Source organism: Neltuma alba, unplaced genomic scaffold (genome assembly GCF_004799145.2).
Source record: "Neltuma alba isolate B1F8T4 unplaced genomic scaffold, ASM479914v2 tig00006194_pilon, whole genome shotgun sequence".
NCBI lineage: Eukaryota > Viridiplantae > Streptophyta > Magnoliopsida > Fabales > Fabaceae > Neltuma > Neltuma alba.
The window spans coordinates 45,738-73,420 of record NW_021634383.1 but is presented as its reverse complement, the minus strand read 5'-3'; the positions used below and the strand labels follow the sequence as shown (position 1 = coordinate 73,420).

Genomic DNA, 27,683 nt, shown 5'->3' with positions numbered 1-27,683 from the left:
CAATTGATTAAGGGCCCACTAGAATCATTACGTTTCTTTCTTTTTTTGGTACGTGGCGTTTTGTGTAGATCCGCAAGTGATTCACGTATTCTCACACAGTCATGCTAATCATTCTTGCCTGAACAAGATCACCATCCACTCATTATATCGGGTTTACTTGTCGCATTTCTTTCGCTTTCCTCCACATACTGCAGGTTCAGATCGATTTTCGAAAGGTGACTATGGCGTCTCTGAAGGTCCCTGCTCAAGTTCCTTCTCCGTCCGAGGATGCTGAGCAATTGCGGAAAGCTTTTGAGGGTACCAAATTCGTTTTAAGATCACCGGACTGAAACGATTAACACTTTTTAGTTTTTGTTTTTGGGACTTGATTTCTCTTATCAGATCATCGATCCGTTGAGTAGTCATATTTTTGTGACCGGTCTGGAATTTCTCCTCATTGTGATCTGATCAATTTACTTTACAATAATGTATAAGATGATTCTGGAGTTTTTCTTAAATCGTAATTTTTATTGTGCATCTGATCACTGTTACTGGTTATCACGTTTGATTATATGTGATCTTGCTGATTGCGCTCGTGATATGTCTGTTCCGTTTATGCATTACGCGGAATTTACCGATGTTTCTGAGGCTTTACTTAAATCGAAATTTTTATTGTGTATTTAATCACTGTTATTGATGTTTGAGTTTGATGATGCGTGATCTTGCTGCTGACGCTCGCGATAAGTTTATTCGGTTTATTCATTACGTGGAATTTGTTTTTGAAGCATTGAGTTGCGTATGCATTTCAGACAACGTATAGTTAACTAAATTCCTGCTCTTACTTTTTCCAAGCACAATATTCCCTTTTGGAGCCTTGCTTTTAAGCATGATTCTGGTCTTTCAAAATTTTCTACCCGTATTCCTAGTATTTTTGCAGTTTTGTTGAATCTGTTGGCGATCAGAGATGTGGTTTTAGCTTACTGCTTTATAGAAGTAGTAGTAGTAATAATAATAATAATAATTCTCTGATTAGAGATTGTGTTTATAATATTAATTTTTCCCCTTTAATTTTGATTTCCATTTATTGCACCTTTCATGAGCGGTGTGGAATTTTCCTTCCGATGAACCAAAGAGAAGGCATATCTGTCCATGTCTTGTGTTACCAGGCTCCGTTGTTTGTGATAACTTGAATAATGTGTTTTCTTATTCTAGGAACTAATTAATCAGTCTCATTCATCTAATGTTACTTACCTGTCAACTATCGCTCGTTGTGAAATATATTTGCAGGGTGGGGAACAAATGAAGATTTGATAATATCTATCCTGGCCCACAGGAATGCATCTCAGCGTAAGTTGATTTCTGAAACGTATGCAGCTACTTATGGAGAAGAGCTTCTTAAATCCTTAGACAAGGAACTTTCAAATGACTTTGAGGTTAGTTTTGAACCTTTCAATGTATTCTATGTTCTATTCTCAATTTAATGGCTATTTTATTTGTCAGAAATTTCAAAGTTAGTGCTTAGGTTTTCCTTCGTCTCAAAGTGTGAAGTATCAGTCCTGCCTAAGAATGACCCTGAGTAAAGAGGAAGGCGCTGTTACGACTCTATTAATGTGTTATGCTGTCTAATGTGATTTGGATTTAACAGCGAATTGTGTTGCTGTGGGCCCTGGGTCCTGCTGAGCGTGATGCATTTTTAGCCAATGAAGCTACTAAGAGGATGACTTCCAACAATTGGGTTCTTATGGAAATTGCCAGCACTAGATCTTCACTTGATCTGTTTAGGGCAAAGCAAGCATATCAAGCCCGTTTTAAGAGATCCCTCGAAGAGGACGTTGCTTATCACACATCTGGGGACTTCCGCAAGGTGTGTTACTCATTGCTCAACTTTTGAAATGCACACTCACTCACGTTGTAATTTTAAGCGGCTATTCGTTTGATTGATGTGATTTATTCAATCAAAATCTTTCAAAATTTACACCCTTTTTGCTTCGAGGAGAACTTACATTACGGTCATTGGTGCCCAAAAAAAAGTGTTAAAGAAAATGGAGCATTCAAATTACAATGACCTTCAAGAGGGTTATTTAATATGGATCTTCTTCTGCACGCATGCCATTTTGTTAGAAAAAGAGGGTGATGCGGAAAGAAAAACAAATGTAAGTAGTTCACTCCCTTATTTCGTCCACTTTTTTATCTGGATTGTGAATTGTTAGGATCGGCATTGGGTGATGACTCTTTGAACATCCATGTGTTTTTGCATTATCATGCTTATCAAGTCGATCAAATTAGCCTTTTCTTTTACTTTCTTTTACTTAGGTCTTTATGCATTTTTATGACAAAACTAACCCCGTGTTTCTCTTGTAACAGCTGTTGGTTCCTCTTGTGAGTACATTCCGTTATGACGGAGAAGAGGTGAACATGACATTGGCAAAATCAGAGGCAAAATTGCTTCACGAGAAGATTGCAGAGAAGGCTTACAATCATGAGGAATTGATCAGGATTATAACGACAAGAAGCAAAGCACAGATAAATGCAACACTCAACCAGTACAACAATGACTTCGGGAATACTATAAACAAGGTATAACTCTCGTGTGTATACACTTGCTTGAAACACTCAATTTTGTAATTCTCTTATCCGTGCTTTCAACTTGCTGGCCGTCAATTGAAGCAATTTGGCCTATGGACATCATCTTGTGGATTAATCTCTTACAATTTACTCAAAAGGACAAATACTTTGGTGTTAGAAATTGTCACTAAACAGTGGTAGGATGATTCAGTCACTTTGAAGTTGAACTGAAAACAAGTCTCCTGGCTACAGGATCTGAAATCCAGTCCGGAAGATGAATATCTGAAACTGTTGAGATCTACAATTAAGTGTTTAACCTTCCCTGAGAAGTATTTTGAGAAAGTTTTGAGGATGGCTATAAACAAGACGGGAACCGACGAATGGGCCCTTACTCGAGTGGTGGCTACTAGAGCTGAGGTTGACATGGAGCGAATCAAAGAGGAATACCAAAGAAGAAATAGCATTCCTCTGGACCAAGCAATATCCAAGGACACTTCTGGAGACTACGAGAAGATGCTTCTTGCATTGATTGGTCATGGTGATAATTGAAAATACTTTATCTGTTCAGTAGTCATAGGACTGCTGGTCAGGTTATAAACCTTCATTCCCATCGTCTGCTAGTGAATTTTCCTGTGGGTGTCCGAACGTTGGTATGACTTGGTGGGTCCTCTCTCTGATGTGCGATGGTCCTGCTAATGGTGTGCTGGCCTCGTGTTTTACTTTTGCTCGTCATCAATCATGGTGGTTTAGGAGATGTTAACTTCGAATAAGCAGACGGCGAAGATACTTATCCCATATTTTAACTGTATGACTCTATATTATCCATCAATCTATTTTATGTAGTCCATGAATACCATCAGGCTAAGAATTAAAATTTAAAACTTAAGCTAACGAGGTTTTTTCTGCCACGGCAACTTAAAAAAAGTGTCGAAAATCCCCAGCCGATTTGTATTGTTTCATGTTCCCATTCACAAGCTAATCTGTGCAAGTATAATAATCCTCTGTTCATATCAGCAAAGGAAATTATTTTCCACAAATTGTTCATATCAGGGGAGGATAGGAAACACTGAAACAGCATTAAAGAGCCACCAACTATATCATGCTTTATCTTCGAAGTCGTAAAAACAGAGTTCTCATAGTCATAAGTGATGAACTGGTCATGGTCACACGTTGTCCGCTCAAGTCAATAACATGAAAGTCCTCATGAGTTTGTAAAAATGCCTACACATCTAAATGTGACTACAACATTATTATCGTTATTTAACTTAAACCAAGGTGATGCTGCTTTCCCCGCCGGGGGGTCTGCGAGCACCACGTAAGCAGTCTCTGGCTTCTGCCTGTCCATCAGCAAATATGTTGCTGCCAGTCATTTCTCTCAGTTTAGCCCTACTCAGAGGCTTTTCTGCTGATCCTGGCGAAGCTTCTACATTGAAAATGTTGTTGCCTGTTAACTCTGCGAACTTCTGGCCATGTATCTTCTTTGATGCCTTAGGTGGTTCCTCGCCAATTAAGATCTTGCTTTGTCCACCCGCAGGCTACACAAAAAGAAGAAGAAGGAAGGAAGGAAGGAAGGAAGAAAACACTCTGGTCAAGATACGGTTGTATGAAAGAAACAGAACTAAGCTGTCAAGCTCGATGCAGTCCAATTGCTTGAGACAGGAATATGGACAAAGCAAGTGAAGTAACAGCATAATTTGAAGCAAACCGATATGCCATAAAAAGACTAAGAAAAAACCTTTTTTTTTTTTTTAATTGTAGCACAGAAGATAAAGCAAAAGACTCGGGAGAAGGAAAGATTGTGATGAAAACCAGTAAACAACAACGAAACTTACGTTGGAAACTTTAACTGATGTGCGCACATTACGAGGAGCTGGTTCTCCCATATCTTTGCTTTCCTTCGATTCCAGAGTGCGTGCAGCAGCCAATGAACGAGGCGTAGTTTCAGCAGGAGCGCCAAATATGTCATGTCCACTGAGTTCCTTGGACTTGGCATTGGATATTTTTTTAGACTTTGCGTCTGATTCGCTTTTCAATGTCCCACTCAGCTCGCGCTGCTTAGCTACCTCAGGTAGTGAGGTAGGCTTCTTTGGTGAAATACTTTCTTCAGTACTGAAAGATATCTGACTAATTCCAGTCATTGCTTGCTGAGATGCAAGGGGAAACATTAGAAAATACTCAACAATTGTATACACAGTTTGATGTTTGAGACATCCACATGGTTTTAATGATATGCTGCACCAAGGAAATCATCCAATATACCTGATACATTCGGATGCCAGTTTTGCTATTCGAAGCAGATTTGGCTTCTGATGTACTGTCTTCAGCACTAGCTGAAAATATGCCACTTCCAGTCATCTCTTTCATCTTATACCCGGAGCATGGTTTTCTGGGAAGAGTAGAAATTTAAAAGGTTAGCACCAAGAATAGATTGAAATGATGTTTCTACGTTCACCACAGGCAATGTGTTCTAGTTTACATAATGATTTTCATCACCAAAAAAAAGTTCAGTATCTCAAATATGCACTCACACTGCACTGAGCATGCACAAGTAAAACACTTCATGGTTCAGGTGTAATGTTTAGCAATGCAATATGAAAGAAAATAACAGTAATCTCAAGGTAGAAACAATTTTTTTTTTTAAAAAAAAAAAGGAATCCCCTACCATCTTGTGTAATCATATTGCTTTTTTAATTTTTATTATTTATTTTTGGGAGTTTTGGGAGTAGAGAGGTAGGTGGAAGGCATAATAGGAATCAAATCCTCGGACATCAGGATCTCTAGGCAAGAATAGTCGAGAGCAGAAATCTATGACCTAACGCTCTTGGGTGAATCAAACTGCTTGGACTCGTGAAGAGAAGTCCTGGACTCGTGAGTGTTAAAGTGCATTGGGCGAATCATCAGCGAATCTTGTCTCGCACTTCGTTTGGTGGGATTTACGAACTTCTATTTGTCGCAGATTCCACCAGCCTATTTAGTATTCTACCCAACCATCTTCAAAACTTTAACTTTACAACTTGAACCCATAAAAGTAAAAGGCGTGAATTTTGAAGCTACAATGTCAACTTAAATATAAATTCTGCACATGATTTGAACCAAAAATGCCAGAATTCTCAGTACTTCACATCATACTTGGTAGTTGGGAACTTCAATTTGTGATCTTAACAGAAGACATTGATAAGCCGTTTATGACGATCGCAAAACAGATCGGCAAAGCTAATGAATTAGCATGCAGTGACCGTCAAACACTAAGCCCAAAAACAAGGAAAAACGGAAACAAAAATAAAATCAGATCAAGGAGCAAACAAACTAAAAAATGAGCTAAAAAAACAGCAGATCTAACCGTCCGTGCATTTCTAACAAGAACGCAGACCCAAATTCTAAGGAAAAAATCGGAAATGTTAAGCACGAGATAATTAGTAACGAATCTTACGTCTTCTCGAGACTCCGTGCTTCATCCTCGGTGACCTGGCCTCCGTGAAGCACCTTGCTGATTTTATCGGACGGCTGTGAATTCAATGATGGAAGATTAAACAACAAAGTCAATATCCGCGTGAGACTGAACCTAAGGCAAAGAATCATAAGTACGGAGTTAAGGGTAACCTGACGAGACCGGAGGCCGGTCACAGTGGCGGAGGAATCTGTCGGAGGAGCTTCCGACCATGTGAGAAGATCTGAAGTGGAAGTGTTTGGCTTCCTCACGGGCGTGCTTCTCTGCATTTTCTTCTCTGGGAGTGAATCTTGCGGCAGTCAGATATTCCTGGGGACTGTAACGACGGAGTGGGCTTCGGGTGGGAGAGATATTATATTGAGAAATGAGAAGATTTGAAAATGTTTGGACTTTTAAACGATGAAGATTTTTTTTTTGGGGTCCCCGGGAGAGAGGGCGAACCGGCGAAAGAAGAAAACTAAAAGGCGATAAAGAGCTTTGAATTTCGTAGGGCAATGAAACAATGTCTGGAGAGAGGGGAGACACCTGGAAACTTAGTGCACATGGCGGACACGTGTCATCTTTTTGGCCGAACGGACACGTGTCATTCGACCATGCATGCTAACTGCTAAGGCTAACAACCACTTCTGGAAAAATACTCTCTCCGTTCCTATGTAAAAACTTTATTTTTAAAAAAATATTTAGTTCAAAATATAAAATTTATTTTTTAATTTATTTAAATATTTATTATTTTTTTACTTATTTCGTTTTTAGTTGACTGTATTTAGTGTTTACTTTCTCTTATTAATATTACCCCATTTATTTTTTTCATTATTTTTTTATTTATTACCTCTCTCATTTACCTTTTTAATAAATAAAAGAAAATTTGGAAAAAAAACATTTCTGACTTATTTATTATTTTTAACTAATTTTAACCGTTAATTCATTAAACGTGATTCTGTTACTAAAGCTTATATATAAAATCCGAGAGAGTATTGCCCGTTGCTTAATACTATCTCTCATCTATAATATTAGAATTAGTTAATACTAAAGTTAGTTAGCTAGTTTAAATAGATTAAAAAATTAATTAAGTTAATTATTTATAATAAATAAGTATTATATCTAAAACATCTTTGTTAATCACATTTATTAGTTAGAATTATTATTTGATGAAACTTTTAGCATATGAAATTTCAACAAGGACTACCTCAGAAAAAATATATAAATATGAGAAATAAAATATATTAAAGTCTTATATTTAAGATCAAATTAAATGTCAAGTTAGTTCTTATATTAAGGATCAAAGATAGTATAAGAGATAATTGATTGATTTAAAAAAATTTAAAAAATAATTAAGTTAGTTACTCATAATAAATAGGTGTTATCCTCTTGAAAATACCCTTACTACTAATATATGTTAGCTAGAACTACTATTATTAGATGAAACTCTTAACATGTGCAACTAATATAACAATTACATTGGGAAAAAATAGATAAATATGATAGACAAAGTAAATTACAGTCTTATATTTAAAGTCAAATAAAATGTCAAACTAGTTTTATATTAAGTAACAAAAGTAAAACTAGGCAAAAAGATGAAATTAGAAAAGGAAAAATAACTTAAAAGAATAACATTTAAATTTAAAAAATGAATCAATGACAGATCTTTTGGGGGGAAAAAGTAAGTTGGAAATGTATGAGAAAAATGAAAAATAATCGCTATACCAGTTCAGAGAGACCAATAGCTAAAAAAAAGACAGAAAGTTAACAAGACAACAATCCAGACCAACTAAACAGATTAAAATTTCAGTTGTAAACTAAAATTCACATTTAAAACTGAAATGCACCATTTACAATTAACTGTTTGTATCTGTAGTAGTCTTCATCAGTATTTATAACTAAATTAAAAGGTTAGCCATCATTATTTGGATTGAATCCTTCTATGGTTTTCTCAAATAACTATTGTTTCCTCTTCTCAACGAAGAAAGTTCAGTTCTTGAATAAATATCTCATTATCTTTCTTTTTTTTAATGAAAACCGAAAAACATAACTCAAAACAAGGAATTACAAGAGTTCAAAAACACATCTTTCATCAACCTTCACTCGTTGACTAAGAAGGGAAAGGTGATCAAAAAGTCAGAAATTTCCTTCTAAACTATGAGAAAGTCCCGCTAACCTAACAGTAACAATCATATCTTCTCTAGGTATATGTGAAAGTATGACCTACTAGTCCCTATTAATTAACAATCTAACATCATCAATATATATCTTTAAAGGTTTGGTCATTGTCACAATCTCTAATGACAAAATTAATTGCAGTTATACAATAATATCTCATTATCTAATCTCAAATAACAAGTAAAATTCAGCTAGGGCAGTCGTAAAAAAATCAATTCTTTAATTACTTCTAATAAAATAATTATACAAGTTGAATTAAAAAAAATAAACCAAAAAAATTCAAGAAAGAAAATTGTTTAAGTTAATACTATTATGATAAATAATTGTATAACTAACAATTGTGTGACAAAATAAATAATTATTTTTACTCAACTAATAATTAATAATTAATATGATAAATAGGAAAGTGCACAATTTGTTTATTAATAACCATATCGATCCCAATAAAAACATTATATAATATATTTGAACTTATGACAATCTAATCATTATAAATTAGCTTATCAAAGATCAGAAATATTATTTTAAATATTGCATGCACCTTTTTGAATATTTTTCATACTACCTCTACTTCCAATCATTAATATAAGAACTCGTTTTACTTTTATTTTGATCTTAAATATAAAACCATAATCAACTTTATCTTTCACATTTATCTATTTTTTCTAAAATAGTTCTTATAATAATAGTAGTTCTGGCCAATACACTTGATTAGTAAGTATATTTTAAGAAAGACAACATCTATTTATTACAGATAACTAACTTAATTAATTTCTTTAATCTTCTTAACTTAATCAACTAGTTCTCATATTAAAAACTAAAAATAGTACTCTTTCGGTTCTTAATATAAAACCTAATTGTGGAGTTGATTTTGGTTATAAATATAAGACCTATTTCTTATATCTATAAAATTTTTTCTAAATAACCCCTATTAATACCCCTCAACCATGATCAGGTATAAGAAGAATGAAGGATATAATGAAGATGATTAAGATATTTTAGGAAAAATATATCATTTATTATAGTTAACTAACTTATATAATTTTTTAATCTAATGAAATTAGTTAAATAGGTCTTATATTAAGGACTAGAAGAATATATTGGTTGGAGAATTCAGATTAAACTCTGAATCTGTGTTACGTGACCCAGCTCGATAAAAAAAAAATTATATTAAAAAGGAGCTTGAATCTAAATTTTTGTAGTACGTGCTCAATCTATTCTAACAACTCACTCGTCCAGAACAAGATATCATAATAAAATCATTTCGGTTGGGACTTAATGAAGTTCACGTGTTAGGGTATCTCTTAAGGATGCACAACGTGTATGTTCGTGGAAAACTTCATCACCCATGACTTTCACGAAGTTTTCTTAAGAAATTTGCCAAATAATTGTCTTGGTTAATAAAAAGAGTCAAGATGTAAATTCATCTCAAAAGTCAAAATCGTAACAATGTTGCCTTATACTGTTGAAATATTAACGGTCAATATTATTATTTTAATAGTGGATATTAATTTTTTTTAACTGTAGGGGATAACATTTGGGAGTCTGACAAAAGAAAATTGAAATTACTAAATCTAAATAAAAAATTCCTACAAAAATGTGTTATAATTTGTAAGTCAAGTATTGTCAAAACCCATTGAAAATATAAAAACCAAATTTAATTTGAGATTCAGTAATAGAATTATCTCTAAAAACTTCTGAAACAAATTTTCACTTTTGCCCCGTTTAAAAAGAGTAACCCTAGTTCCACAAATTTCTCGTAGCGTATGGAGCTAAAAAGATAACATGATCAGGCCGAGAATTTCTTTTAATCAACTGATTAAAATTTCTACATTATGTTAGGTTAACTAATAATTTCATATTTGAATTTGAAATATGCAGTTTCTTAAAATTTACTGGAAGGGTTTTATCACTTCTTTGATTGTATTTAGTTTAAGAATCTTATACTGAATTAATAGGAATCTAATATAACTTTTCTCATGTCAATTGATTTAATTTTAAGAATAGCGTGTATTTTCATTATGCCGTTTTAGATTCTCAAAGTATTAGCAGGAACAATGACAATGCAGGCCGAAGGATGCGTCAATCTAAAAGGGAAGTAATTCTTTGAATTCATAACATAAAAAATCAGTAAATTTTTCTCACATATCAAAACAAAAAATTTAGTCATTAAATTTATTCTTAAATAATAAAGTTTTTTTTTATTTTACCAATAAAAAATGATGAATTTAAATTTAACGTTATACTTTTATTATCCCTCATCTCTCTCATATATTTAATAAGGACGAAAGTGAAAAGAATCACATTAATTATTATAAAAATGTTTTATATTTTAGACTATAATTTTTTTTAATTAATATCTTATATCATGGACATGAGGCATTTCGCACGAAATATGTACTCACTTTGATATGATGGAAAAAACACTCACTTTGATATTATTATAAGTCTAATTTATTATCTTATATAAATTAAGAAATGCGGTTAAAATTAGTTTTTTTTTTCCCGTAGGACTTTAAAATTACTCTTACTTATTAGTCAGAAAAAATTGTTTAATTAGTTATAGAATTTTAAAATTTAAAGGTATTAGTTTGAAAAATTAATTTAAACATTGCACCATCGTATTTAAGGCTAGGAAAACCTACTTTGCCGGTACCTATATTTTTTATTAATTTTTAATTTGATATATATGATTTTTTTATTTGATTAAAAATCTGTTAGGATTAGCGGTAGAAAAAGAATTTATTTGTAATCTGACTTTTGAAAAAATGAGATTAGATAAAAGTTAAATTAAGTAATGTAAATTGTGTTTAGATTGGATTTTATAAAAGTTAGTTTGTAAAAATTAGATTTAGTAAAAAGTTATTTGGATTATAATTGAATAAAAATAAGTTTAGATTGTAAAATTACTCAAATAGACATAAGTTTTATTAAATAATAAAAGAATAATGGGAGGAGTGAAAGAAAATTATCATTCTGACAATTTCCAACTATCCTAAACCCGATTGCCACTTGAAAAAGCTACCTCCCTCAGCTTAAGGTGAGTCGCGCGTTTGACCCCATTTTTTGCCCCCAAGTGTTGTCTTGTACAAGCTCTCCCAAATATGCTTACTTTTTTAAACAGGCTTCTGCTGCAAAATACTCCTCTGATCCTACTTATAAGACACTTTCAGTATATTTCATATAGATGAGAAAAAATCTTAAAATGCATTAACTCTCTATTAAAATATAACAATTTTTTAACTTTACATATATTTAATATATACACATTTCAAAAGAGATAATTACCTACACTATAGTAAATGAAAGACAAAATAATATATTCATGTTAAAAATTTAATGAAATGACTTATAAATAGAATAAAAAAACCTTTTCTCTCCAATTTATAAATAGAATCAGAGGATTAAGCTATTTTTGGCCCATAAATGGCTCTCCCAGACACACTAAATTCTTTAACTTTGTTCGATTAACTCTGATTTGGTAGCACCATTATTAATCCTTACATAAATGCTAATAGTTCTAATACAACGGAATTAAAAATTTGAATCATAACTTGAGATTTGATAGGACCCCACCTGCATGTTGTTTACATGATTACATGCATTGCTCCTTTTTATTTTTTATTTGATATTCTTAATCCTGACTATTATATAATTATGGTGATTGTGCATCTTCACCCCTTTGGAAGGATAATAATTGCAGCTTTGACGGCCAAAAAGTATTTCAAAAGGTGCGCGCGCGCACACACATATTGATTGATTCCAATCCTAGGTTACTTTGTGAAAATTATCACATCAAGATTAGCACGCAAGCTTAGACTGTGAATATGATATTAGAGAACTTGGCTAGATCCCACCATAAGCAAATAATAACAATAATAATAATCGGAAAACAAAAAATTTGCCACCTAATATCACATATGTGTGATATTGCTACCTTGATCTTAAAAACCAATATTCAATATACAATAGAATTTTCTGGTAAAAATATATATAATAGAATTTATAATAAATTAAATTATTTATGAATTATAAATAATAGCACCTATGTTTTTCATACTTAGTACAATATCCAAAGAAATATGTCCAAATGCCCAATTTTTACCCAAAAAAAAAATCTGGTTGCTTCAAAAAGGAACTTGAAAATGAAAAAAAGATACCAGTTCTCCATATGTACTCTTGCTCAATTAACTAACGTTGCTTTGAAGTGTATGCAATGGATTTTTGAGATTATGGTGTACTCTATAAATATATATATATATATATATATATATATTCCCCTCTCAACTTCCCTTATGTCAAGAGTTGGAAGCCTGAAATTTGGGATATTTGTGGATGGAATTGATGTTTCCCCCCGGGGGGGAAGAAGAAGAAGAAGGTGTAAGACAGATTCACAATACAAATAAATAAAACAATAAAGAGATGTGAATCTTCTCATAAAATAATACAGCGGAAGAATCTTTGTGTGCCTCTTGCCATTTGTCTTATCTTGAATTTATCTCGGGATCTGAGATAAGGGAATAGAGCTGCAAAAGAGAACAACAGTTAGAAGAAAAGAGTTGTTCAGGTCTCTTCTGACTGGAATAGGGCACAGTGATGGCAACTGGATTGGCCGTCACCAGTCAGGGAACCTCAAGGGAGCAGATAGGTATTTTACTCGCTCACAGAATATTCAGCCGTCAACTCAATTGTTGTGTATCTCACCATCAGAGAGTTATCAACACATATATAGACTGAAAAGCTTAACCCTACTGGGCTTGGGCCTTGTTTGACTGAAAGGGCCACACTCAGAGTATTTATTAATTTCCTAATATATATCTAAATAATAATTACAATAAAATATCTAACATTCTCCCACTTGGCCCTTATACGTATGTCAATTGCCGTGCCTCAGTAAGCTAAGGCTATATTGCAAGAATCATGGCGACAAGTCCCCTCAAGTCGGGTATTATCTTCCATGCATCACAGGCAGCATCCTTACTTAATGGGTATAACTTTATGAACAAACTCAATTTTGTTCGGTTCCTACTTTATGTTTATCAACCTCAAAACACAAATGTATATACAATCATAACAAGAGATGACAAACCATAAACTTCATTGCTCATATCTCAACTAATCAATTGGAGGACGAAGTCCCATGTGAGGTACGTGTGAAACAAAGTCATTCGGTTTCAACCCTTTAGTCAAAGGATCAGCTAGCATTTCCTTTGTACCAATGTGTTCAACCGAAATTTGGCCATCCATAACCCTTTCTTTCAAGCATAGGAATTTCAATTCGACGAACTTACTTCGACTCTTATTCCTCTTGTTGTTGGCTATGGCCACTGCAGCGGTGTTATCACAGTACATTCTGATCGGCCTAGAGATCGAATCAACAATCTTAAGCCCAGCAATGAAATTCTTTATCCAGATTGCTTGTGAACTTGCCTCAAAACACGCAATGTACTCAGCATCACCAGTAGAAGGAGCTGTTAGAGTCTGTTTCGTACTCTTCCATGATATGGCTCCTTCTGCTAGTAGGAAGATATAACCAGTCGTAGACTTATTTGTGTCCAAACATCCTCCCAAATCAGAGTCTGAGTAACCAGTCACTTCTAGATTCTCTGTCCTCTTATATGTAAGCATGTAGTGTTTAGTCCCTTGTAGGTATCTAAACATTTTCTTTGCAGCTGTCCAATGCGCCTCACCAGGATTACTTTGGTACCTTCCCAGCATGCCCACAGCAAAAGCTATATCAGGTCTAGTGCAAACCTGTGCATACATTAAACTTCCTACTACTGAGGCATATGGGATCCTTTCCATTTGCTTTTTCTTGAGCTCGGTTTTAGGACTCTGATCTAGATTGAATTTGTCTCCTTTCTCTAAAGGAGTCACGCTGGTTGAACAGTTCTTCATTCAGAATCGTTCAAGAACTTTGTTTATATAGGTTTCTTGAGACAGGCCTAAAAGACCTTGAGTCCTATCCCTATGGATCTTAATGCCAATGACATAAGATGCCTCATCCATATCTTTCATATCAAAGTTCTTAAACAGAAACTGTTTCACCTCGTGTAATAGTCCCAGATCGTTGGTTGCAAGTAATATGTCATCGACATATAAAATCAAAAATATGATATTGCTCCCACTAACCTTATGGTATATGCATTCATCCATGATGTTCTCATCGAAACCAAATGATGTGATCACCTCATGGAACTTCAAGTACCACTGTCGTGAGGCTTGCTTTAAACCATATATTGATTTCTTTAGCTTGCATACCAAGTTTTCTTTGCCTTTCGCAATAAATCCCTTAGGTTGCTTCATATAGACCTCTTCGTCAAGATCACCATTGAGAAATGCAGTTTTAACATCCATTTGATGCAATTCCATATCAAAGTGTGCAACTAATGCCATGATAATGCGGAATGAATCCTTCTTTGATACAGGAGAAAATGTTTCTCTGTAGTCGATTCCTTCCACTTGCGTAAAACCCTTGGCAACCAACCTTGCTTTGTAACGATCAATGTTACCTTGTGAGTCTCTTTTGGTTTTGTAAACCCACTTACAGCCAATGGCTTTAGACTCACTAGGTAACTCTACAAGCTCCCATACATGGTTGTTTGCCATAGAGTTCATTTCCTTGATCATGGCATCATGCCACAACTTGCAATTCTCATTCTTCATGGCTTGGTAAAGGTCAAAGGATCATTTTCAATACTACATCACAGTCAATTTCTGTGAAGTACACAACGTAGTCACTAGGCAATGCCGGCTTTCTCTCTCTAGTTGACCTCCTCAGTTCAACTTCTTGAGTCGGCTGAGGTTGCTCATCAGGAACATCCTCTGTCACATTCTGTGGTGGTTCTACTTCTGTGACAGGTTGGTCAGCTTGCATATGTTCCTGATGTCTAGCATCATCAACTTGAGTTATGGGATCCACATCATGTTGTATGACAGCTCTAACTAAAGAAGAGTCATTGACAATTGATGTTCCCTCACCATTTGTGCTAGTGGTCTCTTCTATGTGATCAATTTCTATCTGATCACTCCCACTAATCACATCATTCTCAAGAAACTTAGCATTCCTAGATTCCACAAATCGTTTTGAAGGAGGCGGATAGTAAAACTTATAACCCTTAGACTTTTCTGCATAGCCTACAAAGTAGGCCCTAATAGTCTTAGGATCCAATTTCTTTTCCTGTGGGTTGTACACTCTTACTTCTGCAGGACAGCCCCATACCCTTAAATGATTCAAACTGGGTTTCCAACCTTTCCAGATTTCAAAGGGTGTTTTAGGCACTGCCTTTGTTGGAACCCTATTTAGAATGTATATAGCTGTCTTGAGTGCTTCTTTCCATAGAAAAATTGGAAGTTTGGAGCTACTCATCATGCTCCTAACCATGTCCAGCAAGGTCCTATTTCTTCTTTCAGCTACACCATTCATGTCTGGTGAGCCAGGCATGGTATATTGAGCAACTATACCTTGCTCTCGAAGAAATTCTGCAAAAGGACCAGGTGCTTGTCCTTCATTGGTGTACCTACCATAGTATTCACCACCTCTATCAGATCTTACAATCTTAATTGGTTTCCCAATTTGTTTTTCTACCTCTGCTTTATATTCCTTAAAGGCATCTAGTGCCTCGCTTTTATTATAAAGCAAATAGATATACGTGTAGCGCGAGTAATCATCAATAAAGGTGATAAAATACTTTTGACCGTGTGCGGTTAAATCAGGGCAGCAAATATCGGTATGTATAATCTCAAGCAATTCAGAACTTCTTTTAGCTCCCTTTTGTGACTTGCTGGTCTGCTTTTCCCTTATGCAGTCCACACAAGAATCAAATTCCGAATGGTCTAAGGGTGGAAGAATTTCCTCCTTAGTTAACCTTTTGATTCTATCAATGGAGATATGTCTCAATCTCCTATGCCACAAGCTAATAGAATTCTCATTGATGACACTTCGTTTAATACCACGTGAAATATTAAAAGATTGAACAGGATCACAAAATAATTTAAATAAATTATCAATCATTGCAATGTTTGCAATCTTAACATGATGTCTGCTCAAAAACATAGAGCCCTTCTCAAGACATAAACCATAGTCCAATGAAATTAATTTTGAAATGGAAATTAAGTTCCTCATGTATGTCGGAATATAAAAAGTCTCAAAAAGGTCTACATGAGTATTATTCAAAAAAATACGATAAGTCCCAACCAACTCCACACGGTCTGGGTTCCTGCTGCCTGATAGAACCCATTCCTCACTTGGATGTGGTGGCCTGCTTGTTAAGAAGCCCTGCATGGTTGTGGAAATGTGGATCATTGAACCAGTATCAATCCACCAAGTGTCATCATCAACATTAATAGCATGAGATTCTAAGGTAACATGAGAAGTAAACATACCTTTACGTTCAAGCCATGCCTTCCTCTTGGAGCACTCATTCTTCATGTGCCCTTTCTTCTTGCAGAAGAAGCATTTGGCATCCTTCTTATTTAAGGCGGTGGCAGGAGGGATTCTTCTCTTTCTTTTCTTCTTGTCATCCTTATTTCCCTTCTTACTGCCACCCCTATTAGAGCTTTCTCCCAGATGAGCTTCCTTAGGTGCACCCTTTCCACTCATCAACAGCCTAGTTTCTTCTTGCACACACATGGACAGCAATTCATCAACTGACCATTTCTCCCTATGTGTGTTGTAAGATACTTTAAAGGCATCAAACTGAGGAGGAAGGGAGTTCAGGATTAACTGCACCAGGAATTGCTCAGTAGGCTCCATATCGAAGGATTTCAACTGAGAGGATATATCTCTCATCTTCATTATATGCTGCCTAGTACCGCCTATACCTGTAAGCCTCATAGCACATAATTCCGACATAATGGTGCCCCCCATCTGCTTGTCTGTCGGTTTGAACTGTTTGTCCACAGCTTCCAGGTATTCTTTAGCAGTTTCGCATTTAGGGATTGCTCCACGAATGCTCCTAGCAATCCTTGTTTTGATCAGTAGGAGAGTAAGGCGATTGTTTTTCTCCCAGGATTCATAATATTCTTTGGCCTCTTTGTCAGTCGAGCCATCAGCTGGTTTGGGAGGCCTTTCAGTTTCCAGGACATAGTCCATGTTCAAACAACCGAGATGTAAAGCAATGTCTTCCAAATAAATAGAGACAATTCACAATAACTGTGCCATGTATGCTTAAAACATTAATAAAGTATACAATTATAAATACGTATCACTAAATTCTCCCTGTGGGCAAAGAAATTAGCATAGCATGTATTTATCTCATATTGATGGAACTAGAATGCATTTATATTTCCTAATACCTGTGGGCTACTTAGAAAATACAAGGCAATTCTATCCCACCCTAATTAAATATACATTGATAATTATCTACCTGTGGGCAAAGACCAATTATAAATGCATATTTAATTACAATTGATATTTTATAAGTCCATTATGTGATTTATATCGCATGCAATAGATAAAGGATGCTGTGGCTACTCCTTAAAGAAGCATGCTAATCACAAATATCATACAAGTGCATTTAAGTCTAGCATATGCACATCTCAATGGAGAATTTAAGCAATTAATTTAATTAACAAGTAAATAACTGAGCTAAATTCTCCCACTATTTTATGCATCCAAATAATTGTTTAAATATTAAACTCAGCATATTTCATCTTAAAATAAACATTGCAAAATTCAAATAATTAAATAATTTGCCTAAATGTATTGTCCAAATATTTAGGCAAATAAACAATACAACAAACAATTTTGTAAATTTACACAAATGTGAAATAGCTAAGATCAACTTTTATCTTTTATTTAAACAATTCAAATATTTGCATAAAATAAATTACATGTGAAAGCTATTTTCAAATAAATAACTTGCAATTAATTATTTATTTAACATGAACTGATTCTGGAAAATAAAAAATAAATGGGCTAAACAGAATTTAAACAAAACAAGGCCAAAAAGAACATTCCAGAATCAAAACAACCAATAATAACAAATAAATAAATAAATGTCAAAGACAAAAATTAAATTAATTTTCGTCTAGCCCAAATAGAATGGAAGACCGTGGCCCAGAATCAGAAATAAATGGCACAAACAAACCAAAAAAAAAAAAAAGAGCAGAAGCCCAGAAGGATTTTAAGTGAAACGGTGTGTTTCACATGCACCAGAATGACGTCGTATCGTGCGGGGGAGGGGAAGTGAATTTTCTCGCCAAAACGGCGCCGTACCGGGTCGCACTTTAGCAGTTCGGATCCATTAGACCCATATCGCGACCCGTCTTCTTACCCTTCGCCGCCGTCGACCAGATGGACCTTCATGCCTTTTTTTTTTCTTTTTCCGGCGATCCTTGGTCACTTGCAGTGAGTCTAATGTCACTCTACTTCGGTTTTCAAGGCAAAAATTATTCCTTTTAAGAAAAACCCCAACATGGCTCTCTAATTCACAAATCAAAGACAAACATAAGCGAAAATCAAAAGAGAATTTCAGAGAGGTGTTTCGGCCTTCAATTTTCAAACGAAGGAGGCGACGAGCAGTCATCGGAGAACAGAATCATTCTCCTTTTGTCCCATTATTCCGAAAAAGACCCATTATTCAGATCAAGCAACACGCAGAACAAAATAAAAACAATTTCTCTATGGAAGCAAGCATATAGGTGAATATCCCGACATGAACGCCGGTCTTATTTGGGCTTGAAAACATCCAAGATATGCTCACTGGACGAGATGGAGTCAGTTATAATTGATTTTAAAAAAAAGGAACAAGATTTATTCGGATCCTCCAATATGACTGAAGAGGATGATGATTCATGGGAGATCAAAATAATCTCCTCACATCCCTTTAATCCGAAGATATGTAAAATATAAGACATATAGAACTGAATTTAATTTTCAATAAAATAAATTGCAGTATAAATTAATTATCTCTGATCCTACTAATGGAACCCGATGTGAGTCACAACGGTAAATTATTGTATTCCATTTTATGCTCAGATCATCCCAGATAAAGAAAATAAGTAGGCAGAGAATAATCAAACCTGGCTCTGATGCCACGTATAAGACAGATTCACAATACAAATAAATAAAACAATAAAGAGATGTGAATCTTCTCATAAAATAATACAGCGGAAGAATCTTTGTGTGCCTCTTGCCATTTGTCTTATCTTGAATTTATCTCGGGATCTGAGATAAGGGAATAGAGCTGCAAAAGAGAACAACAGTTAGAAGAAAAGAATTGTTCAGGTCTCGTCTGACTGGAATAGGGCACAGTGATGGCAACTGGATTGGCCGTCACCAGTCAGGAAACCTCAAGGGAGCATATAGGTATTTTACTCGCTCACAGAATATTCAGCCGTCAACTCAATTGTTGTGTATCTCACCATCAGAGAGTTATCAACACATATATAGACTGAAAAGCTTAACCCTACTAGGCTTGGGCCTTGTTTGACTGAAAGGGCCACACTCATAGTATTTTATTAATTTCCTAATATATATCTAAATAATAATTATAATAAAATATCTAACAGAAGGAAGCTAAGGTGTTATTTTATGAATGGCGTATATGTGTGATTAAGATTTGTCATATGAACTACAATAAATTAAATTTCAGAAAACTGCGAGGATTAATTTCATTTGATGTTTTTTGGGTTTGGATCGTGGAGTTTATGTTCAAGGATTTTATGAAATGGACAAAATGTGAATTTCTCGCTGTCATTTGAATTTCAATTTTTTTGACAATTATTTGTTTGTGTTTATTTTATATATGTGTATATTGGCAACTTCATATATGTGTGCGTTGATTTATTTTATATATATATATATTCTTCCGATTCTAAATATAAAATCCTTATACGTAGTAGTATAAAGATCTTATATTTAGGACCGAGAGAGTATTTTTCAGCATTTAACAAACTTTGCATGAACAGAAATACAGGAACAATACGGATTATTCTTGGCATAAGATTTGGCGCTAGTGATTATGTGCCTGCCAGCGTAATTATTTCCAGAATGATGATTGTGAATCCTACGGAGAACGTGTGCTATTTGGGTTTTCAGAATGATGATTTGCTATCGGGGCCTAACGGTTGCAAAGGAATATTCCTGGAAGACAAGATGTTAACATGACTGTTCTGTTGTTCGTTTGTGTAGCCTTTTAAAGGCGTTATTTTCCTCAAGCTTCGGCTTGCCTTTCCATGTTAAAAAAAAAGAATGTGCAGTTTATCACTTTATATACACTAATAATAATAGTTATCCATTATGTAAGACTTTAAGTTAGCTAGGGAGAAAAAAATATTCATTAGTTTTTTTTCTCCCAAAACTGTGCAACATTAGCTCAAAACCATTACTTATAAATTCTCTCTCTCATAAATAATAATATTTTTTTAAAAAAAAATTGCAATATTTATATGTTTATTATTTTTAACTAATTTTAAGTAATATTTTAATTTACGTAATTTGGTCAAAAGTTTGTTTTGTAAAAATGGACGGAGCGAATATATGCTTAGATCTTAGCTTCATAACATAGATATGTACAAATATGGAATTCTGGAGGGTTGGCATTTGGAAGAACATAGCGTTTCCATTTTCTTGCTTTGATGGAGTTTCATGGGCCGAGATTCACATGGATCCGTTACCAGCTAATCAGTCCTGACTCGAGCGTTTTTTGGATGCCTCTGTGCTGCACCTACCCAAATTAAAGTTGGATTACGAAAGTTTATCATAAACATCTCATCATATTTGGAAGAAATGAGGTGATTAAATAGTTTAAAAGTATCCATAAAGGAGTATCCAGTATCTGAAATTCTTTTTTCCTCTTATATGTCTTGTAAGTTTTATTTTATTATATTTTTACTCCGAATTGTTTTACGCCGTTAAGTTTAACCGTTAAAAATACTGTTTAAACTGCATAATTTAATGGTCAAACCTAACAGTGATTAAGGCTAATGTACTTTTGTTACGAAAATAAACTTTTAAGGCATATAAAAGCAACCAAAAAAAAATTTACGTGTTGGGTCACTTGGATGTTCCTTCATTGACTCATTGACACTTCTAAGATATCTAAACACCTTATCCTTATTTAAAAATAAGAACTTAAAGTTTCAGTTTGAAAAGGCCAATAATCCTATTTGTGTCATCCTATACTCTTCCCCATACTTGCAACCTTAAAAGTTTATCCATCCTCACATTCATAGAAACAATTATTGAGCTATTAGATTTGCGCCAAGTACTCGAACCTTCATCGTTTATGTTTCATTCATTTATTTATTTACTTAGGCTCTGTTTGGGTGCTCCAAAACCGTGGTTTCAGAAGCACTTTTCCGCAAAACGAGGTAACCTCCTCCACATATTTACTTCGTAATCCGTAAAAGCACTTCTGAAACTATGGTTTTGTTTCTATCCAAACACTCCCTTAGTTCGAATATAACAATGAATGATGTTTGTGTTCGTCAATTACAAATAATGGGTGCGGTAAGAAATTTGAAAGCAGTAAAAGACGCTTTTGACGGCGAAAGAGGAAAATATGATAAGCTGCAATCTTAAAAGATTTCAAGACCCAGAGTTAGACTAATCTCCAGAGCTTTTATAATATTACACATTAGATTTCAAGACCCAGAGTTAGACTAATCTCCAGAGCTTTTATAATATTACACATTGGAAGGCGTCACTTTTTAATTTCAGGGTTGATTTATTGTATCTTATTTTTAAATTTTATTAGATTTTGCTATTATTTAATTTGTAAAATATTTTAATACTATTTTTTGTAATCGTTAATTATTTTGTTTCTACCATCAATATTTAGCATGCTTTTTTCTTTTTCCCCCTTTTTCAACCTTTAAACAATGACAATTCATGTTTACTTATATTTGTGTCCATGTTTTTTCTTTTTTCAGGAGTGACGTTGCAGATTTCTTAGGAAAGATGAAGGAAATATTGGAAGGGATATGGCTTTTCGATCTTGGGGTTAAACAACTTCTTGCTCAAAGGATATGAAATGCCTCCTCCTTTCTATCAACACCTCAACCTGTGAACGTGTTAAGGAAGTATATCAGAAAAATACTTGAGAATAAAATTGATGTGAAAGGTGGCCTTCACATTAAAGAATAATGTAGAGTTTCACATTTAAGATTGATCCAGCGTATGTATGGTGAGCATGATCTTGATACTCTATCATATCTAGGCCACTGTTAATTGCATGTAGAAAGAACTTTGAGTTTGTATCTGTAGTTAAATTATGTTTGTTTGAATATTTTTTGGCCAAGATTGAAGCTCTTGGATTCACAATCGAAGGGCTTTTAAGTAGCTTTTTGGGGCAGAAGCATACTTTCGCATATCTTTGGCATCACTTTTGATTAATTTGGCTTTTAGAGCAAAAGTGGCTTAAAAGCATAAGATCTTGTTTGTCATCACGTTTAAAATTATTTATAAACATATTTCATATAAATTGAAATAAAATTTGTTTATGTATTTATCTCATATTTCATAAATCATGATTAAAAAGCCGCTTGTAAGTTATTTTAAACAGGTCCTAAGCTAATATCGAGTTGCTTTTGGCTTGAGAGAAAAAAAATGATCATGAAAAAAAGAAAGAGGTTTTGAAATGGATCCTACTTTGCTTTGATTAAAAAAAGAATGGATCTAATAATTTGATGTTAATAAAAATATTCAAAGGAAAAAAATAATGATTGAGAAAAAATTTTGACAAAAATTCTCGTCACAAATTTAATTGGGAAAATAACATGATAAATTTTTATGCATACAAAATATTGGTAATATGAAAATTTTATGCGCAAAAACTTGCTTATCATTTAATACAAGTTATGCTTATTTGATAATTTTACAAACTAAATTTACTTATTTAATCATAATTTAAACACCTTAATTGTCTGAATGAATGTTTGCAAAATTGATTTCCGATCATAGCTTTTTTTCAGGCCATAGTTTTATGGACAGAAAGGGGCGTGTTGTATCATGTAAATCGCACGTGCCTGTCGAATCAATTTCATTCTGTATTAAATAAATAAATAATACAAAAGTGTACCAAAATAAATAAAACAAAAATTGTATACATATATATATATATATATATATTGATTAGAAAAATTTCCATAGGATAATGTTCGAAACCATTTGAGGGCAACTACCAGTCTGCCAAAGAAAGCGATCGGTATCAAATTAGATGGCGATATTTCCACCATAACAAAGTTATCTAATTGTGCATTTTGTTTTTATGCAATATTTCCTTGCAGCTAACTTTTACGACATTAAATATTTGTTAAATACAATATTAAAAAAATTGATCAATTATTAGAAAATTGAAGAAATTAATAATAACATGAAATGAACAGAAAGTATAAGATCTCAGTTTGAGAAACAGAGTGTAACATGTTATTAAGAAAAGAAAGAAAGAGTGACTAATAAGCTACTAGTTGAGAAGACGAACGGTCTCATCCCAAAAAGACAAAAATACATACTTGAATATGAAATATACACTTGTTGGGAGAACCAAAAACTTTTTACGTTGTAAACCTCAAAAAAAAAATTCCTAATCAAATTTTAAAAAAAAAAAAACGGAGAGAGAGTGTAACGCCTTTTGTTCGCTTATTACCAAAAGAACGAAATTCTTTTTTTTTTTTTTCCCATCTAAAGGGTAACAAATTCTTACACATACCAAAAAAATTGATTATCAAGCATGAGTAGCCGCAAAAACGAGAATTCGTTTGTTATGAAGCATATGGAAGCGGGGAACAAAGTGGAGCGGTGAATTTATAAATGAAACAGTATATTCTCTCGTTTTCAGTAAAAATAATCATTTCTTATTAATTGGAGCGAGACAACGATATTAAATGACTGATGGCATAAGAAATAATAATTAATTAAGATTTTTAAATATTTGGGATATCTGGCATTATTTTTGAAATATTTGCATTTAATTTTAATTGGACATACGTATATTATGGGATTAAGTCGGTGCTCCTACGAGGCCAATAAGATGAAAGTTCCTAACAAAATGCTGGTTTAGATGATACTCCTTCTATCCTAAATATTACCTCCGACCCTAATTATAAGAATCAGTTGACTAGTTTGAAGAAATTAAAAAAGTAAGTTGAATAAGTTATTTGTCCTAAATAGGTGTTGTCTTTCCTAAAATATCCTTACTAATCAAATATATTAACTAGAACTATCATTGTTAGAAGGCTATTTTGGAAAAAAAAACGTATAAATATAAGAGACAAAGTGGATTGGGGTTTTATATTCAAAACTAAAATAAAAGTCAAATAGTATCTTATATTAAGGATTGGAAGTAGTATAAGACCCCTTTTATAATGTAATTTACACTATAAAATAAGTCTTATATTTAAGATCGAATGAGTAATTAGTTTTATTTTGACAAGGAGAATAGTACAAGTTTGAGTCCTAAAAAAAAAATCTTTTATCAAGAGGGTTTTAATTTTAATATTTTCAACCCTACAAAAATTAGTTTTAAATTTAAAATGATTGAGTTTGTGAAGTGAGAGGATGGCTGAAGCCTCTAAGGGTCTGTTTGGTTTGAGGGGAGGGAGGGGTAGGGAAGGGGAGGGGAGCAATGATTAAAGAACCGGACCGAACCGGAAGGTCGGACCGGTTGAACCGTCACCCGGACTCGTTAACGGCTCGGTTTGGACCAAAAAACCATTCACATAGTTGAGCGGATTGGACCGGAGTTGAGCCGTTATTAAGCCGGAAACCAGAGTTGGACCGGGAACCGGAACGGTTTTCAGAAAACCGGACGGTTTTTTTAGCCTGACTGAAAAAATACTAAAAAATTTTCAAAAAATAGAAGAAAAATAAAAAAATTGATCCCCTTAAATATCCTAATATATTTTTAGACTAGTTATAACCATATAGTATTATTTCATTGAAAATTTCATATATTGTGGTGTTAAAAATCGTGAGTCGCTAGTCTTTTTGTTTCGATATTTGATCTATCTTTTAAAAAAATATTTTGATTTGAATGAATTGATAATTTGTAATATCATTAAATATTTTAAACATACATAAAATTAAATATATAAGGTTTTAGTCCATTTTCAATGATTTTATTATAATTTTAGATTATTTAAATGCATTTCTAAATTATTTAATAATTTGATATTTTTCATATATACTAATTATATGTATATAATATTTTTTTAAATTAATTATTGCGTCACCGGTCTGACCGAATGGTCCGACCGATCCGACCGATTGAACCATGACCCGTTGATATTTCCGGTTCGACTTCCGGTTCGGCTTTTAAAACATTGGAGGGGAGGTTTTATCCTCACCTTGTTTGGTTTGATTAAAAAGGAGGGGATGGGAGGGTATTTAATGATCCCTTGTTTGGTTCAAGGAGGGGAGGGAAGGGATAGTAATAATCAATTTACCATTTTACCCTTACATATTAGTTTATGTTTTTTATTGATATATTATATAAATTAATTTACATCTTAATTTAAATTATATAATTTAATAAAATTCAGTCTTATCATGTTAATATGTGTATTAAAAAATTGGTATAGTAATTTTTTATTCTAATTAATATAATAATATATTTAAAATAATCAAATTAACAATTTTATATGCTCTAAGAAAAATGAAATTTTATTATAATAATGTATATATTTTTTATTTTTTACTTAGGATAATATATTTTTTATTTGAAATAAATATATAATAATATATTTTATGGGTAGGAGTGGAATATTAAAAAAACTATAAGGACATAATGGTCCAAAATTTTGGTTCCCCTCCAAAAACCCCCAATTTGGAGGGGAGGGGAGGGGACATTTTAGCTCCCCTCCCCTCCAAAATTTTTAACCAAATGAGGGGAGGGACTCCCCTCCCCTTCCCTCCAACCAAACACACCCTAAGGTTCGGGAAAAAAAAAACTCACGTCTGATGGGATCCGTGGATGAGGCGCCTCAAGGGGGCGCGGTAGGTGAAGTGGGTGAACCAATCACGTACAAAAGAACGGTGTAATAAATACTATTACTGCCACTCGCCGGTTGCTACCAAACTTCATCAATTGGTTCTACGGTCTATAATTATATTCTTCTGATTTGATTTATAACTTATAACCTACTTTTAATGTGTTTTATTAAAATTAAAAAAACTGAATATCATTAACTAGGTCTTAAAATTTAAAAAACTTCACCTTTATTTTCTAATTAATATGTATACATTTCTTAAGAAAATAGCAGTATATAGGAGTACAACACAATAAATGAGAAGTAAAAATGCATATTTATGTAATAAATTTAATGAAATTATTTATATTAAGGATTAAAAAATGCTTTCTAACCTACAAATTAGAGGTTGAATTCTAAATTTATATAATAAATAATACGAGTCCTTTTGGCAAAAAAGAGAAAATATGACTCACTCCACAACATATAAAATTCATATTCTAATTTTATATTATCACATTTAAAAAATTTTATCTTATACATTTGCATTTTTTTTCTTTCTTAACTCGTAATATTTTTTTTCATTGGGTAAATATTACAAAGAAACATCAAAATCTTTGATCATATACGAAAATAAAGAAAAATGTGATTATAAACTTCATGAAATTTTAAAAATTCAATGTTTAACATTTTGTTTCACTTGATTTTGCTTGTTAAGTTTTCGACTTAGGTTAGGTTTCTATTTAAGAGAGTGTTTGGATTAGTTTTCAGAAAATAAAGTTTGGGAAAAAAATAACTAAAACTGATGTTGGAGAATAGATTTGAGTAGAATAGATAATATGAAAAATGTGATATTAATAACTAAAAATGTTTGAAAGATTGCAATGAGAAATAATGAAATAATCAAATATATTAAAAATGTGAAAATTATCATATTAAGATGAATAAAAAATTATTGTTGTTTATTAATGTTAAAATAAACATGATATCTTTAAGATGAAAGAAGAAGCTAAGTGCCAGCAACCGCTCCCACATTTTGAAAGGAAATAGATGAGGGTATTTTCGGTATAATTTATCTGACACTCTCGTTACTAATTAATGTCCAGACCATGGTTTTCTGCCCTAAAAGTAGAAAATTTTGGCTTCAAGAAACCTATGATTTCCTGCCAATAAATTGTTTGTTAAAATCATAAATAATTTTACCCTAAAAAAAAGAAAGCACAAATTCAAATTTCAAAAGACGCACTTATCTATTGGGTTTTGATTTTAACGCTTCTGAATTAATAGAAATTAGTTTTAAATCCAAAATATAACTTAAAAATAGTCCAAATTATCCCCAGAAAAAGAGGAAAATCATGGTTTTCTCCCTCCCTCAAACCGTGATTTCCAATATGTAAGTGCTTTGAAAAAATAAAAACCAGTTGTTTTGCTGCTTCTACTCAAAATCATAGTTTTTTTATTTAAAAAAAACCTATGATTTTTGTTCCCACCCAAATAGAAATAGATGTTTGGAAGAACTTCTAAAACCAAAATTTTGGCTCAAATCATGGTTTAAAAGTAGAGTAGTTTGGAAGAGTTAAATAAGGATCCAAAGCATAAATGAGATAACCCTTGAAAATCA

The 27,683-nt window shown here is 33.2% G+C and overlaps 2 protein-coding genes across 2 annotated transcripts; one reads left to right on the top strand and one right to left on the bottom strand.

Annotated features, from left to right (window-relative positions):
- Positions 1 to 170: 170 nt before the first annotated feature.
- LOC114749842 (annexin D2-like) lies at positions 171 to 3,434 on the top strand. Its single transcript, XM_028938386.1, has 5 exons — positions 171 to 297; positions 1,267 to 1,412; positions 1,625 to 1,843; positions 2,344 to 2,556; positions 2,797 to 3,434. The coding sequence occupies exons 1-5, from the start codon at positions 222 to 224 to the stop codon at positions 3,091 to 3,093; spliced, it is 951 nt and encodes a 316-aa protein (XP_028794219.1). The 5' UTR covers positions 171 to 221; the 3' UTR covers positions 3,094 to 3,434.
- A 252-nt stretch (positions 3,435 to 3,686) lies between these two features.
- Positions 3,687 to 6,352, bottom strand: LOC114749843 (uncharacterized). The gene is made up of 5 exons (XM_028938387.1): positions 6,145 to 6,352; positions 5,975 to 6,048; positions 4,804 to 4,930; positions 4,377 to 4,688; positions 3,687 to 4,079 (listed from the first exon to the last, which is right to left on the bottom strand). The coding sequence occupies exons 1-5, from the start codon at positions 6,259 to 6,261 to the stop codon at positions 3,810 to 3,812; spliced, it is 900 nt and encodes a 299-aa protein (XP_028794220.1). The 5' UTR covers positions 6,262 to 6,352; the 3' UTR covers positions 3,687 to 3,809.
- Between the last annotated feature and the right edge of the window lie 21,331 nt (positions 6,353 to 27,683).

Excerpts from the sequence above, each read along its gene's own strand:
- LOC114749842 (XM_028938386.1), top strand. The coding sequence starts at position 222 with ATGGCGTCTCTGAAGGTCCCTGCTCAAGTTCCTTCTCCGTCCGAGGAT. Across the intron at positions 298-1,266 it reads ATTGCGGAAAGCTTTTGAGG|GGTGGGGAACAAATGAAGAT; the intron begins GTACCAAATTCG and ends ATATATTTGCAG. Across the intron at positions 2,557-2,796 it reads TCGGGAATACTATAAACAAG|GATCTGAAATCCAGTCCGGA; the intron begins GTATAACTCTCG and ends TCCTGGCTACAG.
- LOC114749843 (XM_028938387.1), bottom strand. The coding sequence starts at position 6,261 with ATGCAGAGAAGCACGCCCGTGAGGAAGCCAAACACTTCCACTTCAGAT. Across the intron at positions 4,689-4,803 it reads CTGGCATCCGAATGTATCAG|CAAGCAATGACTGGAATTAG; the intron begins GTATATTGGATG and ends CTTGCATCTCAG. Across the intron at positions 4,080-4,376 it reads CATCAGTTAAAGTTTCCAAC|CCTGCGGGTGGACAAAGCAA; the intron begins GTAAGTTTCGTT and ends CTTTTTGTGTAG.